This window comes from Carcharodon carcharias, chromosome 21 (genome assembly GCF_017639515.1).
Source record: "Carcharodon carcharias isolate sCarCar2 chromosome 21, sCarCar2.pri, whole genome shotgun sequence".
In the NCBI taxonomy this organism is placed as follows: Eukaryota; Metazoa; Chordata; class Chondrichthyes; order Lamniformes; family Lamnidae; genus Carcharodon; species Carcharodon carcharias.
Genome location: NC_054487.1, coordinates 47,179,718 through 47,194,925, shown reverse-complemented (window position 1 = coordinate 47,194,925; position 15,208 = coordinate 47,179,718). Strand labels below are relative to the sequence as shown.

General features: G+C 41.1%; 1 protein-coding gene across 1 annotated transcript in view; it reads left to right on the top strand.

Annotated features, from left to right (window-relative positions):
• The window catches only part of ada2a (adenosine deaminase 2a), a 74,888-nt gene that overhangs the window by 16,638 nt on the left and 43,042 nt on the right, over nucleotides 1–15,208 (top strand). Inside the window, exon 2 of the mRNA XM_041215926.1 lies at nucleotides 5,659–5,881. Within this exon, the coding sequence (XP_041071860.1) occupies nucleotides 5,659–5,881 (223 nt within the window). The remainder of the gene's footprint in view (nucleotides 1–5,658; nucleotides 5,882–15,208) is intronic.

Below are 15,208 nucleotides of genomic sequence, written 5' to 3'. Positions count from 1 at the left end.
TCAAAAATGGGTTCCTCGCACTTATCGTTTTAATTCTCCACCTTGCTCCCACTCTGGCCTTTCAGTCCATGGCCTGCTACAGTGTTCCAATGAAGCTCGAGGAACAGCAGCTTTTCTTTCGATTGGGCACTTTAACAGCCTTCGGACTTGTTATTGAATTCAAAAACTTAGATCATAACCTCTTCCCCCGTTTTGTTTCATTTTTCTTTTCTGGTTTTTCTTTCTCTCCTTTCATTTCCTTTGGACAGCAGCTATTCAAGATCCTGCTATTTACGCTGCTAGTCACATCTTTTGTTTCTTTACTTGTGCCATTACTACTCCCTTTGGCCTTGCACCATAAAAGTCTTGTCATTTAATCTCTCCTGTGCTGCACCTAACACAAACCTTCCCTTTAGTTTTTCCTACATTCACCTATTACAATTTTAACTGTTTCCAGTTCTGATGAAAGGTCACAAGCCTGAAATGTTAGCTGTTTCTCTCTCTCTCTCTTTCTCCACAAATGCTGCCAGACCTGCTGAGTATTACCTGTTTTTGTTTAAAAATGAATTGATAGATATTAAACTGGTTTTAGTACTGCTTTCATTGCACTTCCGTGATGATTTTTAAGGATATCTTGGTCATGAGTAAAATCCTGTTGCTGGGCACACTGCAGCCTTTCCTTTCTGGCTGTGAACAGCAATTTAAAACAGAAGGGCAAGGATAGATGCTTCTGAAATGGAAGGAAGTCAGTAACTAAAAGGCTATGAGAAGGAAAGCATAGTTGGAAATTATCTTAAGTTGAATTAGATGCCCAACTAGTTTGGGAATGTGTGACCTGTTCTTTATTTTTCAATTTAAATTGTCCTGCTTGAGTTAAATAACGATCATTACTTTTGTTCTGTTTGTTTACTGTGGAAATAAAGCAACTTATTGATATATATCATGCCTCATCTCGCAAATTGTTTGCTCAGTCTCCCTTCAGAGAGTTTGAAGAAATGCATCTGCAAAGAATGAAAATTATCCAGTTTAGGTTACACATGGCTATTATTGTTACAAGTAGATTTTGAGAAATATGAGTCAATTACCCTTACTGGAAGATGTTAAAATGGTTTACTGGAGTGAGGACTGAGATTACAGTCCTGCAATGTTTTAATGTCTTGGAAGATCCTCTTAAGAATATATCGCCCTTTATAAACCAGTAAATTTAATGAAAGCTGCACGTTCCAATCAGAAAGGTAGCTGTGGCATGGAGTGGTCTTTTCTGTCTGCTTGCCTATGACCACTCCCACTGTGATGCCAGTGCAGGTATGATACTGTTGTATCCAGTATTAATATAGGTGTGCCTGGGATGTATCCAATTTATGCTGATAAATAGTGGTTGGATTTATCCTGAAACTAAATCACTTTTCACTATTTAAAGTGTCAAAATCATGAGTTATTTTTGAGCACTGATATAAATGATAATTTGATATATTGCCAGTAAAAACTGGCAGTTCATGGGATGTGAGCATCACTGGCTAGGCCAGCATTTATTGCCCATCCCTAATTGCCCTTGTTCAGAGGGCATTTTAAGAGTCAACCACATTGCTGTGGCATGTAGGCCAGGTAAGGGTGGCAGATTTCCTTTCCTAAAGGACATTAGTGAACCAAATTAGTGGTTTTCTACCCACGGTGGTTGACAGGGCCCTCAACCTGCTGAGTTTTTCCAGGTAATTCTGTTTTTGTTTTGGATTTCCAGCATCCGCAGTTTTTTGTTTTTATTTCCCTCAATCGTGTCTGGCCCATTTCCCGCGCATCCGCCCTCACACCTCCCTCTCCCTCCCAGAAACATGTTAGGGTCCCCCTTGTCCTCACTATCCACCAGCCTTCGCATTCAAAGGATCATCCTCCGCCATTTCCACCAACTCCAGCATGATGCCACCACCAAACACATCATCCCTTCACCCCCCCCACCAGCGGCATTCCGCAGGGATTGTTCCCTCTGGGACACCCTGGTCCACTCCTCCATCACCCCCTACACCTCAACCCCCTCCCACGGCACCTTCCTTGCAATCGCAGAAGATGTAAGACCTGCCCCTTCACTTCCCCTCTCCTCACTGTCCAAGGGCCCAAACGCTCCTTTCAAGTGAAGCAGCATTTCACTTGCACTTCCCTTAATTTAGTCTACTGCATTCGTTGCTTTCCAGTGTAGAGGAAACCACATTGGGGAGACCAAACACAGACTGGGTGACCGCTTTGCAGAACACCTTCGGTCTGTCCGCAAGCATGACCAAGACCTCCCTGTCACTTGCCATTTCAATACTCCACCCTGCTCTCATGCCCACATGTCTGTCCTTGGCCTGCTGCATTGTTCCAGTGAAGCTCAACGCAAACCGGAGGAACAGCACCTCATCTTCCGACTAGGCACTTTACAGCCTTCTGGTCTGAATGTTGAGTTCAACAATTTTAGATCATGAACTCTCTCCTCCATCCCCACCCCCTTTCTGATTTCCACCCCCTTTTTTTCCAATAATTTATATAGACTTTTCTTTTCCCACCTATTTCCATTATTTTTAAATGTATTTCCATCCATTGTTTTATCTCTACCTTTAGCCTTTTTCGATTCCTTCACCCCACCCCACCCCCACTAGGGCTATCTGTACCTTGCTTGTCCTCCTTTCTACCCTTAATTAGCACATTCCTTAGATAATATCACCATCTTCAACACCTCTTTACCCTTTTGTCTGTGACATCTTTTGGTTATCTCCACCTATCATTGGCCCTTTATCCAGCTCAACTTGTCCCACCCCCCCTTAAACCAGCTTACATTTCACCTCTTTTCTATTTTTACTTAGTTCTGTTGAAGAGTCATTAGGACTTGAAATGTTAACTGCGTTTCTCTCCGCAGGTGCTGCCAGACCTGCTGAGTTTTTCCAGGTATTTTTGTTTTTGCATTAGTGAACAAGATGGGTTTTCTACATCAATCAGCGATCGTTTCATAGTGGTCATACTTTTAATTCTAGATTTTTGTTGAATTCGGATTCCACCACAGCAGATGGTGGAATTTGAACCCGGGTCGCCAGAGCATTACCCTGGGTCTCTGGAATATTGGCCCAGTGACAATACCACTGTGCCACCTGACTGGCTACATTACTCCAGTGCTCATTCATTCCTGTCCTCGCTGCCACTTATTCCCGTCTGTACTCATATTGTTCCAGATGCCGATGATCTTGGACATGTAAAAAAAAAACCCTACAAAAATGAAGCTTACAAGTACTAAAAAGACTGAAATATATAAATCCACTGGCCAATATGCAACTGAAGCATATGAAAGAGGATTGCCCCAGGTTGGATTCCTGATTTGCACTGAGTTAGCTAACCTCAGCCAGGGCAGATGCTACCCTCAATATCCACTGGTGAGAGTTTTTTTTAAAAAGCAAATATTTGTGCCCTTGCTATCTATTAACTCTTGGCACATATGAATGTTGGTTGAGGACAGTGACTGGGAACAGCTGTGATCTCAAGTAGCCTCAGGGACTCACTGGCCAGCTTCACCTGTCATTTGCTGCAGGATATTGTAGAGTTGCTGTTACTGATGAAGTTGTCCCCCAGCTTTAGAAGGGATGGGGTGGAAATAAGTGAGGTTTTGTGTATTAAGTAAGATAAATACTCTGCTCATCTGAATTTGACTGCTGAGCCTAGATTGCAGCAATGAGTCTCAGCACAAATCATAACTCCAAATCTAAATATATAAATAGCAAACTGAATCCTTAGTTTTGTATCCTTAGAAATATGATACAAAAATAAGACTATCATGTTGAATTTGTACAATTTCTTATGCTACAGTTGGTGCTTTGAGTTTTAAGCACCTCATTATAGGAAGAATGTAAAAGCATTGAACTATTATAGTGTAATTTCTTCAATTATGGTGGAATACATGGGGTAAATTGTTTCCAATGCAATAGCATAAATTTATGATCACAGATTTAAGTGGGTGGTTTGAGAAAGAATCCTGACACAGATGGCTCATTGGACGATTCTTCACACAAACAATTGTTGAAGCAGAGTCCATATTTTCTTCTAAAAGAAAATTAGATACGTGCTTGAAAGAGGACTATTTAAAGAATGGTGTAGGTGGTGACCAGGAGGGTGTAGTTAGGTGGTTAATGTGGGGAGAAACAGCTGCACCAAATAGCCTGTTTCTGTGCTGTTGTATTCCTATGGATCTATGGAATATCAAAAGTTTTATATAATTAAAATATTTCAGATTGGGGTCTGAAATTGTTCTGGAGAATGCAGTCGGTCCTTTTTAGATGCTAATGTTTTTTTCCCACCTCTGGTGTTTCTTAACCACCTCTTCCAAAAGTGCAGATGTATTGCCAGCCTGAAGTGTTCTGACTTCAGCTTCCTCTGTTCTAGTAATTTACCCAAGTGACCATTTATGATGTGTGGATGTCTCCAATGGTTGTTGATAGACAATTTGTCACTGGTGGGATAATATTGAAGACCAAGGTAATTGAAGACTTTAGGTAATGGCTAAACATATGCAATTTAAAACAGCATTTGCTGGATCAGGATCCAGATTGGAATGAGAACCCTGACATAATCTTTCTTTCCTAAGCCAAGTGATGTTGAAAGTTGTTGTAGTGGTCCATCAACCAAGGTTAGTACAGGCTAAGGATCAAACCAGGGCAACTTCCTGGTTTGTATGGTTCAGTCCCATACTGAGAGTGGTATGTAGACATATAACCACCCAAAGACAATAAAGACTAAATTCTGTCAATAAGTTCCAGTGTTTGTCAAAAAAAAGTTACTGACACCAAGAACGACTCGTACAGCTGTCGTCTTACTGTGCATAAACCCCTTGGATAAAATTAAACATGTTGGAGTATTTAAAATAATTTTGGAAATTCAAACTTGAAGAATGACCTCTTTCTCAGGCCGTAGGACTTTGTAGTTGCAGCACATAACCTGAATTCTGTTCCTACCAGCTTGCAAACTTTCAACTCCTTGATATTTCAAGGACATCTTCATTTCCGTATATTTTTTTCAAATGCAAGTAATTATTCAAGGACAGGTATCTTGGTGCTTAGTTTACTGATATATTTTGAATGAAAAGAGTTTGTAACAATCCAGAGTTCCTAGTTACACAAAGCATCTCCGGAATACCCAAAAAAGCTAGTTGCACTTGCCACCATCGGCACTTGACTTGAGTTTTCACTCAACGTTTTTTTCCTGAAGTTGGAAGCTTGCCTCGAGTATGTTTTAATTTTAAGTGAGAATACTTGACTGTGGATGTCCAATAGCGGTGAGGAAGACTTGTAGGCTAGTTATCACTTGTTGGATTCTCCCTTTTAAAATAAAACTCTGGAGCACATCATAATTTTCTTGGTCAAAAGAAGTAAAGCCGTTCAGTTTGGGATTTCTTCCAAACATCTCTCATGCTACTTTCAGGTTACCCAGCAGAAAAAGTGATCATAGTGAAGCTGGTTCCCTCAGGGCCTTGAATAAAACCTCAACCCAACTGAATCTGAAAGATTTGAGATCTCTCAACCTTGAGAGTGTACTCTCCAATCTGAATTGTGAAGCAAGCATCGTTGTCTAGGCACTATGTTTAATGTCAAAACCTGTAGTTTATTTCTATTTTAATGGTTGGTCTAGACTGTTTAATAAAATATTGCTGGGTTTATGTTTCTTCAGGTGCTGGTTTACATCTCCATGAATATGCCTTATTGAGTGTGGATTGGCTTGTGAAGAATGCTACTTACCTGCCTAATTGTTACATTTGCTTCACACCTATGGATGGCATCAGGTTTCATTATTTCTCTAGAAACCAGCAGAAAAGGCTGGCGAACTGCTCAGAATGGATTTTGCTTGAGCAATATAGGAAACAAATTCAAAACGTCACAGAATTTGATAACAGGTACACATTATTCAGTTCTAATTTGAATCCTTTAATTTGAGTTGTATTTTTTTTACCCAATTCTCCCTGCCTCTCCAGAAGGAGCTGATTTGTGTTGGAAAATTCTTCCATAGATGTGGGTATTCTTTCAACACTTCACCCAAGTGACCATTGTGTGAGCCTTGACGGTGATTGTTTGCAGGCTACTCAACTATGCACTGCATTATAGTCCTAAGCCAAATTTGGCATTGTCCAGTGTTTATGTGCATTTTGCAGCATGCAGCTCTGGATAATGATCAGGAGTGGAAACAATGGCTAATTTGCTGCTGCTACTGCAGCTTCCCTGGATGAATTCAGCTAACTTGTTATAGACCAATGATGGTTGCATTACCTCTGGAACGAACAATAAAACCATGTGATAAAAACAAAAAAACTGCGGATGCTGGAAATCCAAAACAAAAACAGAATTACCTGGAAAAACTCAGCAGGTCTGGCAGCATCGGCGGAGAAGAAAAGAGTTGACGTTTCGAGTCCTCATGACCCTTCGACAGAACTTGAGTTCGAGTCCAAGAAAGAGTTGAAATATAAGCTGGTTTAAGGTGTGTGTGTGGGGGGTGGAGAGATAGAGAGAGAGGTGGAGGGGGGTGGTGTGGTTGTAGGGACAAACAAGCAGTGATAGAAGCAGATCATCAAAAGATGTCAACGACAATAGTACAATAGAACACATAGGTGTTAAAGTTAAAGTTGGTGATATTATCTAAACGAATGTGCTAGTTAAGAATGGATGGTAAGGCACTCAAGGTATAGCTCTAGTGGGGTTTTTTTTTTATTTTTTTTTAAATAATGGAAATAGGTGGGAAAAGGAAAATCTTTATAATTTATTGGAAAAAAAAAGGAAGGGGGAAACAGAAAGGGGGTGGGGATGGGGGAGGGAGCTCACGAATAAAACCATGTGTTGAGGTGGTCCTGAAGATGTATTCTGACTGAGTCATGTGAAAGCAGCATCAACATACAACACTTTTTTTAATATTCATTTGTAATTCAGGCTCCAGAAGGGCCAAACCATACAGAACCTCAGCAAAACTACATTACTCCAATTCCAATACAGTGATGATGGTGAGGATTCTGGTATTCAACAAGTATATTAAATCATTTTATTATAAGTGTCATCCCACCCAACTGCACTAAATTCACAAATAAATCTAAACAGCATCAATAAGCTACTCCTGAATGGAAAGCCTCTCCTCTGAGGTTGATTCAACCTCCTCGTCTCGCAGTCCCCCACCCAACTTCCAAATGTGTACTTGCTAGTAGGTGTCACTGAATAAGGAATAGAAAATGAAACTGAAGCTGATTCCTCCGCTACCACCACTATTATCACTTCTTTCCAATTCTGGAGCTACTGAGGTCAATTGCAGTGCTGCAACTTGTGGAAAGTTGAATGGAGCAGTCAAGGAACACAAGTGATCTATATTGGTGATGCTATCCCACTAGACCATGTTGTAAAAAGAGACAGTGCCATCTCCAAAAGATGAACATAATATGTTCCTGTGTAACAATTGGATTTTGTTATTTTTGTTGGCTTCATATTCCCATTGCATTAATTTTCTTTATTCCTTCGTGAGATGTGGGCATCGTTGGCTAGGCCAGCATTTGTTGCCCATCCCTAATTGCCCTTGTTCAGAGGGCATGTTTTAAGAGTCAACCATGTAGGCCAGACCAGGTGAGGAGAGCAGATTTCCTTCCCTAAAGGACATTCCCTGAACCAGATGGGTCTTTTTTTTATGACAACTGACAATGGTTTCATACCAAAAACAGAAATACCTGGAATAACTCAGCAGGTCTGGCAGCATCGGCGGAGAAGAACAAAGTTTGACGTTTCGAGTCCTCATGACCCTTTGACAGAACTAAGTAGAAATAGGAAAGGGGTGAAATATAAGCTGGTTTACAGGGAGGTGGGGGGGTGGAAGAAGGTCGGGGGGGTTGGTGGTGTTGTTGGGACAAGCAAGCAGTGATAGGAGCAGATAACCAAAAGATGTCACAGACAGAAGAACAAAGAGGTGTTGAAGGTGGTGATATTATCTAAAAGAATGTGCTAATTAAGATTGGAGAGCAGGACGAGCAAGGTAGCTCTAGTGGGGATGGGGTGAAATAAACCATGGGTGGAATACATTTAAAAGTAATGGAAATAGGTGGGAAAAGAAAAATCTATATAAATTATTGGAAAAAACAAAAGTGAGGGGGAAGAAACAGAAAGGGGAGGGGTTTCATGGTCATCATTAAACTTTTAATTTCAGATATTTATTCAATTGAAATTCCACCATCTGCTGTGGTGGGATTCGAACCCAGGTCTCCAGAGCATTACCCTGGGTCTCTGGATTACCAGTTCAGTGACAATACCACTACACCACTGTATCCCCACCTTATTCAAAATTCTCATTCTCATTTACAAATCCTTTGGCCCTGCTCCTCTTTACTTTTGCACCCCTGTATGGCAACATGTGCTTTTGCATTCAGCTGACTTTGGCCTCCTTTGTATCTCCTCTTCTTTTGCTCCTTTCAGTGGTAGAGTCATCTACCATCTTCTGGAATTCTCTCTATAATATCCTCCACTTTATATCCTCTTACCCATCTTCAGGCTCTGATAATCTTTCCTAATTATTCTACTCACCCTTGAGGTTGGTTTTAAGTTGTTGGCTTGACTCAGTGGTAGCACTCTCCCTCAGTAGTTTATGACTTCAAGTCCCTGCCCAGGATTTGAGCCCCGAATTTATGACACTTTGATGTAGAACTGGGAGAGTACAGTATTGTTGATGGCATCTTCCAGGTGAGATGTTAAACCAAGACCTTGAGTGCCTGCTCAGGCAGAAGTATAAGATGCCTTCTGGAGAAAGAGCAGGAGAATTCTCCCAGTGTCCTGGTCACTCTACCTCTCTCAACTAACACCAGAACAGATTAATGGTTTTGCTATGTGCAAATTGGCAGCCTGTTTTTTTCCTACATAACAGAAGCTACTGCATTTTGAAAGTAATCACTTGGCTGTGAAATGCTTCGAGATGTTTTGAAGGCATGAAAGGCACTACGTAAATGCATGTTTAATGTTTATTCTTCCAGCCTGTGAAGTGCTATTCTACCGAATTAAAGGTGATCAAAAAATGAACGAAGATTTATGTACAATGTTTCAATTAATTACTTTTGAAATCATCATTGTTATGGTGACAAACATGCCAGCCAATTGCACATCCTGCTGACAGCAATTGAAATGAAAGACTGGTTAATCTGTATTTTTGATGGAGTTAGTTGTTGGAGACTTGGGATTTGTCCAGGACACCATGATAACTCTGTTCCTTGAATCATATCATGGGATCTTTTACACTTCCCTGAAAAGTTGATAGACACATGTTTTTAATACCTCAGCTGAAAAATGGCATCTCCACTTTATTGCACAAGAATATCAACCATTTTTATGCATGTTGAATTCAGGCTGGTGTTGAAAGTTTCCATTTTTGATGTGGTTGAAGCTCCCCTATAATTTGTAGATCCATCCAGTCCTATTTAAAATAGAATGTCGATCATCATCTTAGCTACTTGTTTTCTGGTTTAATACTGCTATTGATACTAAATCAGCAGCTGAATATAGGCAAAAGATTATCTTGTATATTTTAGAGACCTGAAACATTGTATACAGTCACAGAATTGAAGTCACCTTTAGTTATATGTTTTTAAATAACCTATTGCCAATAATTGCATTATATACCCATCAGATAATACAAAATACACTTGTATTAAAATATTACATTTATGTACAGAGTTTATTTCTGTACTATTGGGAACGAGCAGTTCACTTTCACTTGCTGATAGCAGAATAAAAAGCACTCTGAATGACGTGGAATCTTTAGAAGTTTCTAACTGTTATAAATTAATAGCCTGAAGTTCTTTGCAGCTTAGTGGGTAAATGTGTGATATAGTGTACCTGCTGGATTTTAAGATCAGTGGGGTTCAGGATCAGTTTCTAGTTTCTGCTCCAATAGCTGATGTCAGCTTGAGCAGCAGTGATGCGTGTGGAGATGGAGAGAATTCAGCATGTCCATTTCCTTCCAGGCCTTCAGAGAGCGGCAGTAAAACCTATCATATAGAGATTCTTGAGCCTTTCTCCTGGCATAGAAAATAGCAAAGGAAACTCCTAGTGAAACCTGTGAAGTTATACTGTATTGTATGTATTTAAACTGAAGCATGACAAAGAACTTGTAAATCCACTTTGATGCTTTATCTTTACTCACAATCGGAGGGAATAATCAAAGAGAGCAGCAGCTGTAAACATTATCTACATTTTAGGGTGGACGACTATATTTAAAATCATAATGACATTGGCTGAGCCCATCCACAGGTATATTAATCTATGTCGCCTTGGATTATTACAAATTCAACTGCAGAAGAGAAGTGCTACCATTGCTTTGAACATAATATCAAGGGTTAGTTCAAATCAAAGTACATAGAATTAAGTCAAAAGTATTGGAAATGCTCACCTGAAGATTCAACCAGTTAAAGCCGTGAGTAGCTAAGTCAAGCAGGTCAGGAAACCCTAGGATGCTTTTTATTCATTCTTGAGGTATGGGCATCACTAGGTAAGCCAGCATTAATTTCCTGCTCCTAATTGTCCTTGAACTGCTGCAGCTCTTGTGGTATAATTACATTCACAGAGCTGTTTAGGAGGGAACTCCAGGACTTTTGCTCCATGATCACCCCCACTCACAACCGTATGTTGGAGAGAAGGTCAGTGATGACACGTCTGAAGATGGCTGAGCCAAAGACACTACCTTGAGAAGCTCCTGCAGCAATTTCTGGGGGTGAAATTATTGACCAAACAACTTCAGCCATCTTCCTTTGTGTGAGGCATGACTCCAACCAGTGGAGAGTTTTCCTCTTGCCTCCCATTGACTTTGATTTTCTTGAACTCATTGATGCCACATTTGGTCAAATGGTGCCATGATGTCAAGGGCAGTCACTCTCACCTCACCTCTGGAGTTCAGCTCTTTTGTCCATGTTTGACCCAAGGTTATAAAGAGGTCCAGAGCCAAGCAGTCTCTGCGCAACCTAAATCTAGCATCAGTGAGCAGGTTATTGCCGAGTAACTGCATCTTGGTAGCACTGTTGACGACTTTGTCTATCACTTTGATGATCGAGAGTAGACCAATGGGGTGGAAATTGGCCATATTAAATTTGTCTGCTTTTTGTGGGCAAGACATACCTGAGCAATTTTTCACATTGTCAGGTAGATGTCTGTTTTATAGTTGTACTGGAGCAGCTTGGCTAAAGATGTGGCTAGTTCTGGAGTGCCCAGTGGCTTTGCTGCTGTGCGCTCAACATTTCTTAATCATGTGCAGTGAATTGAATTGTCTGAAGACAGGCATCTATGATGCTGGGACTTTGGGAAGATGCCAAGGTGGATCATTCACTTGATGCTTCTGACTGAAGGTGGTTGCAAATGCTACAGCCTTATCTTTTGCACTGATGTGCTGCATTCTCCCATCATTGAGGATATTTGTGGATTCTCTTCCTCCCACCATATTTAATTGCCCACCACCATGCATGGCTGGATGTAGCAGGACTGCAGAGCTTTGATCTAATCCATTTGTTGTGGGATTGCTTAACTTTGTCTATGGCATGCTGCTTCAGCTCTTCTGAATGCTTATCATCCTGTGTTGTAGCTTCACCACCAGCTTGGTACCTCATTTTTAGGTGTGACCTGATGCTGTGCCTAGCATGTTCTCTTATACTCAAAGGCTTGATCCCTTGGCTTGATAGTAATATTGGATCGAGGGATATGCTGAGCTATGAGGTCGTGGTAGAGCACAATTTGCTGCTGCTAAATGTTTACAGCTTCTATTGTTACAGTTTTAAGCTGCTAGATCTGTTCTGAATCTATACTGTTTCACATGGGGCTGTGATGCCACACAAAATGATGGAGGATGTCCCGGTGTAAAGATGAGTCACCCCAAGGACTATATGGCAGTCACTCCTACCAATACACAGTCATTATGGCACACAAGGACACCATTTGGCTCATCAAGTCGATGTTGGCTCTCTGTAGAGTAATCCAATCAGTCCCATTCCTCCACTGTATCCCTGTAGCCCTGCAAGTTTATTTCCCTCAAGTGCTCATCAGTTTCCTTTAAAAATCCTTCCTAGTCTCTGCTTCCACCACCAAAGTGGACCAGCCTAATCAATACTGTGGCTACAAGAACAGATTAGAGGCTGGGAATTCTAGGGTGTGTAACTCACATCCTGACTCCCCAAAGCCTGTCCACCATCTACAAGGCACAAGACAGGATTATGATGGCATACTGTCCACTTGCCTGGATGAGTGCAGCTCCAACAACATTCAAGAAGCTTGACACCATCCAGGACAAAGCAGCCCACTTGATTGGCACTTCATCCACTGCCTTCAACATTCAACCGACGCATGGTGGTAGTAGTGTGTACCATCTACAAGATGCACTACAGCAACTCACCAAGGCTCCTTAGACAGCACCTTCCAAACCTATGACAAGTAATGTCTAGCAGGACAAGGGCAGCAGATAGATGGGAACACCGTAACCTGGCAGCTCCCCTACAAACCACTCACCATCCTGATTTGAAAATATATGCTGTTCCTTCACTGTTGCTGGGTCAAAATCTTGGAACTCCCTCCCTAACAACACTGTGTGTGTACCTACACCACATGGACCAGCGGTTCAAGAAGGCAGATCACCATCACCTTCTCAAGGGCAATTAGGGATGGGCAATAAATGCTGGCCCAGCCAGTGACACCCACATCCCTTGAATGAACAAAAAAAAACTTTGCTTGGTATTTTCCAGGGAGACTAACATGGTGGACATGACATTAGAAGTAGAGATCAAAAAAGTTTTAAAGACATTTAAGATAGAAAGGGAAGGGAAAGGTGGTGATAATTGATAGGCTAATCAAATTGGATGGGTTGTATCCATGCATATTAAAATTCATTAGGGAAGAGAAAGCAGAGGCACTATTTCTGAATGAAATTTTATATATTACGGAAAGGGAATAGTGCCTGAGGACTGATGGACGTTGATGTGTTTCCTGTATTAAAAATAGGGTGATAGAACATATCTAAACAACTGTAGACCAATCAATGATAGGAATGAAATTGAAATATTTTCTCGAAGATGTAATTTAAAAAAAAAATCTAGAAATTAGAACTTGGTGTGCAGGGATTACAGAAGGAAGTGATGTGGTGTCTTTGATGAACGGACCACAGGAGACTCAAGTATAGGTTACGATCATTTATTTGAGCAATTGCAAGGAGGGCACCATCTCAATACAGCTTGAGACGGTGCTCTGCTAAACTACAAATATTCAACATATTTATACATTATTGGTCACGTACAGGAACAGTTTCCAGATTCCAATCTCGTCAACATATAGGTTTACATTACAAGACATCTCTGGTAACAAGTACATCCCTATTTGTTTTCACCCAAACAGAGACCTTACCATCTGTTCTTCCCCTATCTGTTGAAGAGCACACTTCATCTTAGTTGTTATTGCCATCCTCTGACTTCTGTTGTTTGCAGGCCCTTAAGGCTGTGCAAGGTTCATCTGGTAACCTTTAACTGCCAATATGCTTGGAGATTTTAAATAATTCATTCCCTTTCAATAAATTCTTACTGTACCCCTATAATTCCCCTAATAGCTACTGTATCCCTTTATTAGTCATGCTTGACTAACCTTATTGAATTATCTGAAGAAGTAACCAAGGTTAGATAAGGGTATTTCAGGAAACATAATGGCCCAGATGTTCCGTTCTCTGGATGGTCATACCCCACTGGTACCCTGGAAGTTTTACTGCGCACACATCCTTGGAAGTCCCCACAGACTGACTACATGGGAATTGCTTAAGAAGTTTCAACTTCTGATGAGCAATTCCCATGCCTGGAACCCTCCAAAACTCTGATCTAAATTACTTCAGATGGTTCAGACTTATTTCACAGAATAGTTATCCAGGAAAGGTTAGAAGGATTAAAACCATTTCTAACTTCTGGGTAACTATACTGCTGATCCCTACCGGACCACTTGATTACCCCAACCAACCAACCACCTTACTGACCACCAGCCCCCCTTACCTACCTCCCACTGGACCCCATGACTACACCCCCAGCACCTCCAGACCGCCCACACCCCCCCAACCCACCTTAGCCTCTCACCCACTTACCTTACACATTTACCTCTATGTAGCTGGTCAAATTGGCTGGGACATTTAAATTTATTGGAATACAGCAGCTAGTGCTGTAAAAGGGACATGGCTTGACTTCCTCCTACAATCCGAGGGAAGGACCCCAGGTGAGGTACACTCCACTTTTCTCAGGAGGCCTGGATCAAGGGTCCGGGTGAGAAATGTGGAGCTCCAGTATAGGGTACGTAAATAGGAGGGGAGTGGCAATCTGATTGTGATTGTCACTCCATGGAAGGTTCAGCCAAATATATTTCGATTTTCAAAAGACACATGGCTTGGGTCAGAATGTGGGTCAGGAGACAAGTAGCAGATCGGATATCAGGCTGGGTACAGATTAGAAAGCAGATAGTAGTTGTTCAGACTGGCAAAAGATGGGAAATGGTGTTCCACAGGAATCCGTGTGAGAGCCACTGCTAAACTATTTGGACTTGGGAACCAAAGTACAATCTCAAAATTAGTTGACAGGATCAAATTGGGGAGGGTGTAATTAATACAAAGGAGGACTGTAACAAAATTACAGGAAGACATTAATAAGCTTTTAGAATGGGAGTAAAATGTGGTACGTTTTGGCGAGAATAAGGGGGCCACATACTCGGAAAATAAGTGTCTAAGTGGGATTGAGAATTAAAGGTGTAGATGTACAAATCACCCAAAAGCTGTCATGCAGATTAATTAGGCCTTAAAAGGGAAACAAACAACTGAGGTTCATTTCTAGAGGGATAGAATTGAAAAGCGGACAAGTTGTATTAAACTTGTACAGTACCTTGGTTAGACTGCACTTGGAGTAACAGCCCTGGTTTCTATATTATGAAAAGGATATTGAGGCACTGGATAATGTGCAAAAGAATGATGCCAGAACTGAGAGGTTATACCTAGGAGGAATTATAGAACTAGCTGGGGCTCTTTTTTTAGAAGAACTAAGTGATTGGCAGGTCAAAAATCATCTTCAGGAAGAACTATAATAGCACAGTCATTTGTTTAAAGCACGATTTGGCATGATTTTAGAGCAAATTTCCATTTTGCAATTCCTTAAAATCAGATTAAGAAGGTTCTCGCCCCGCCTGCCCACCTTCCCACCTCATGTTTAGCAAGTTCA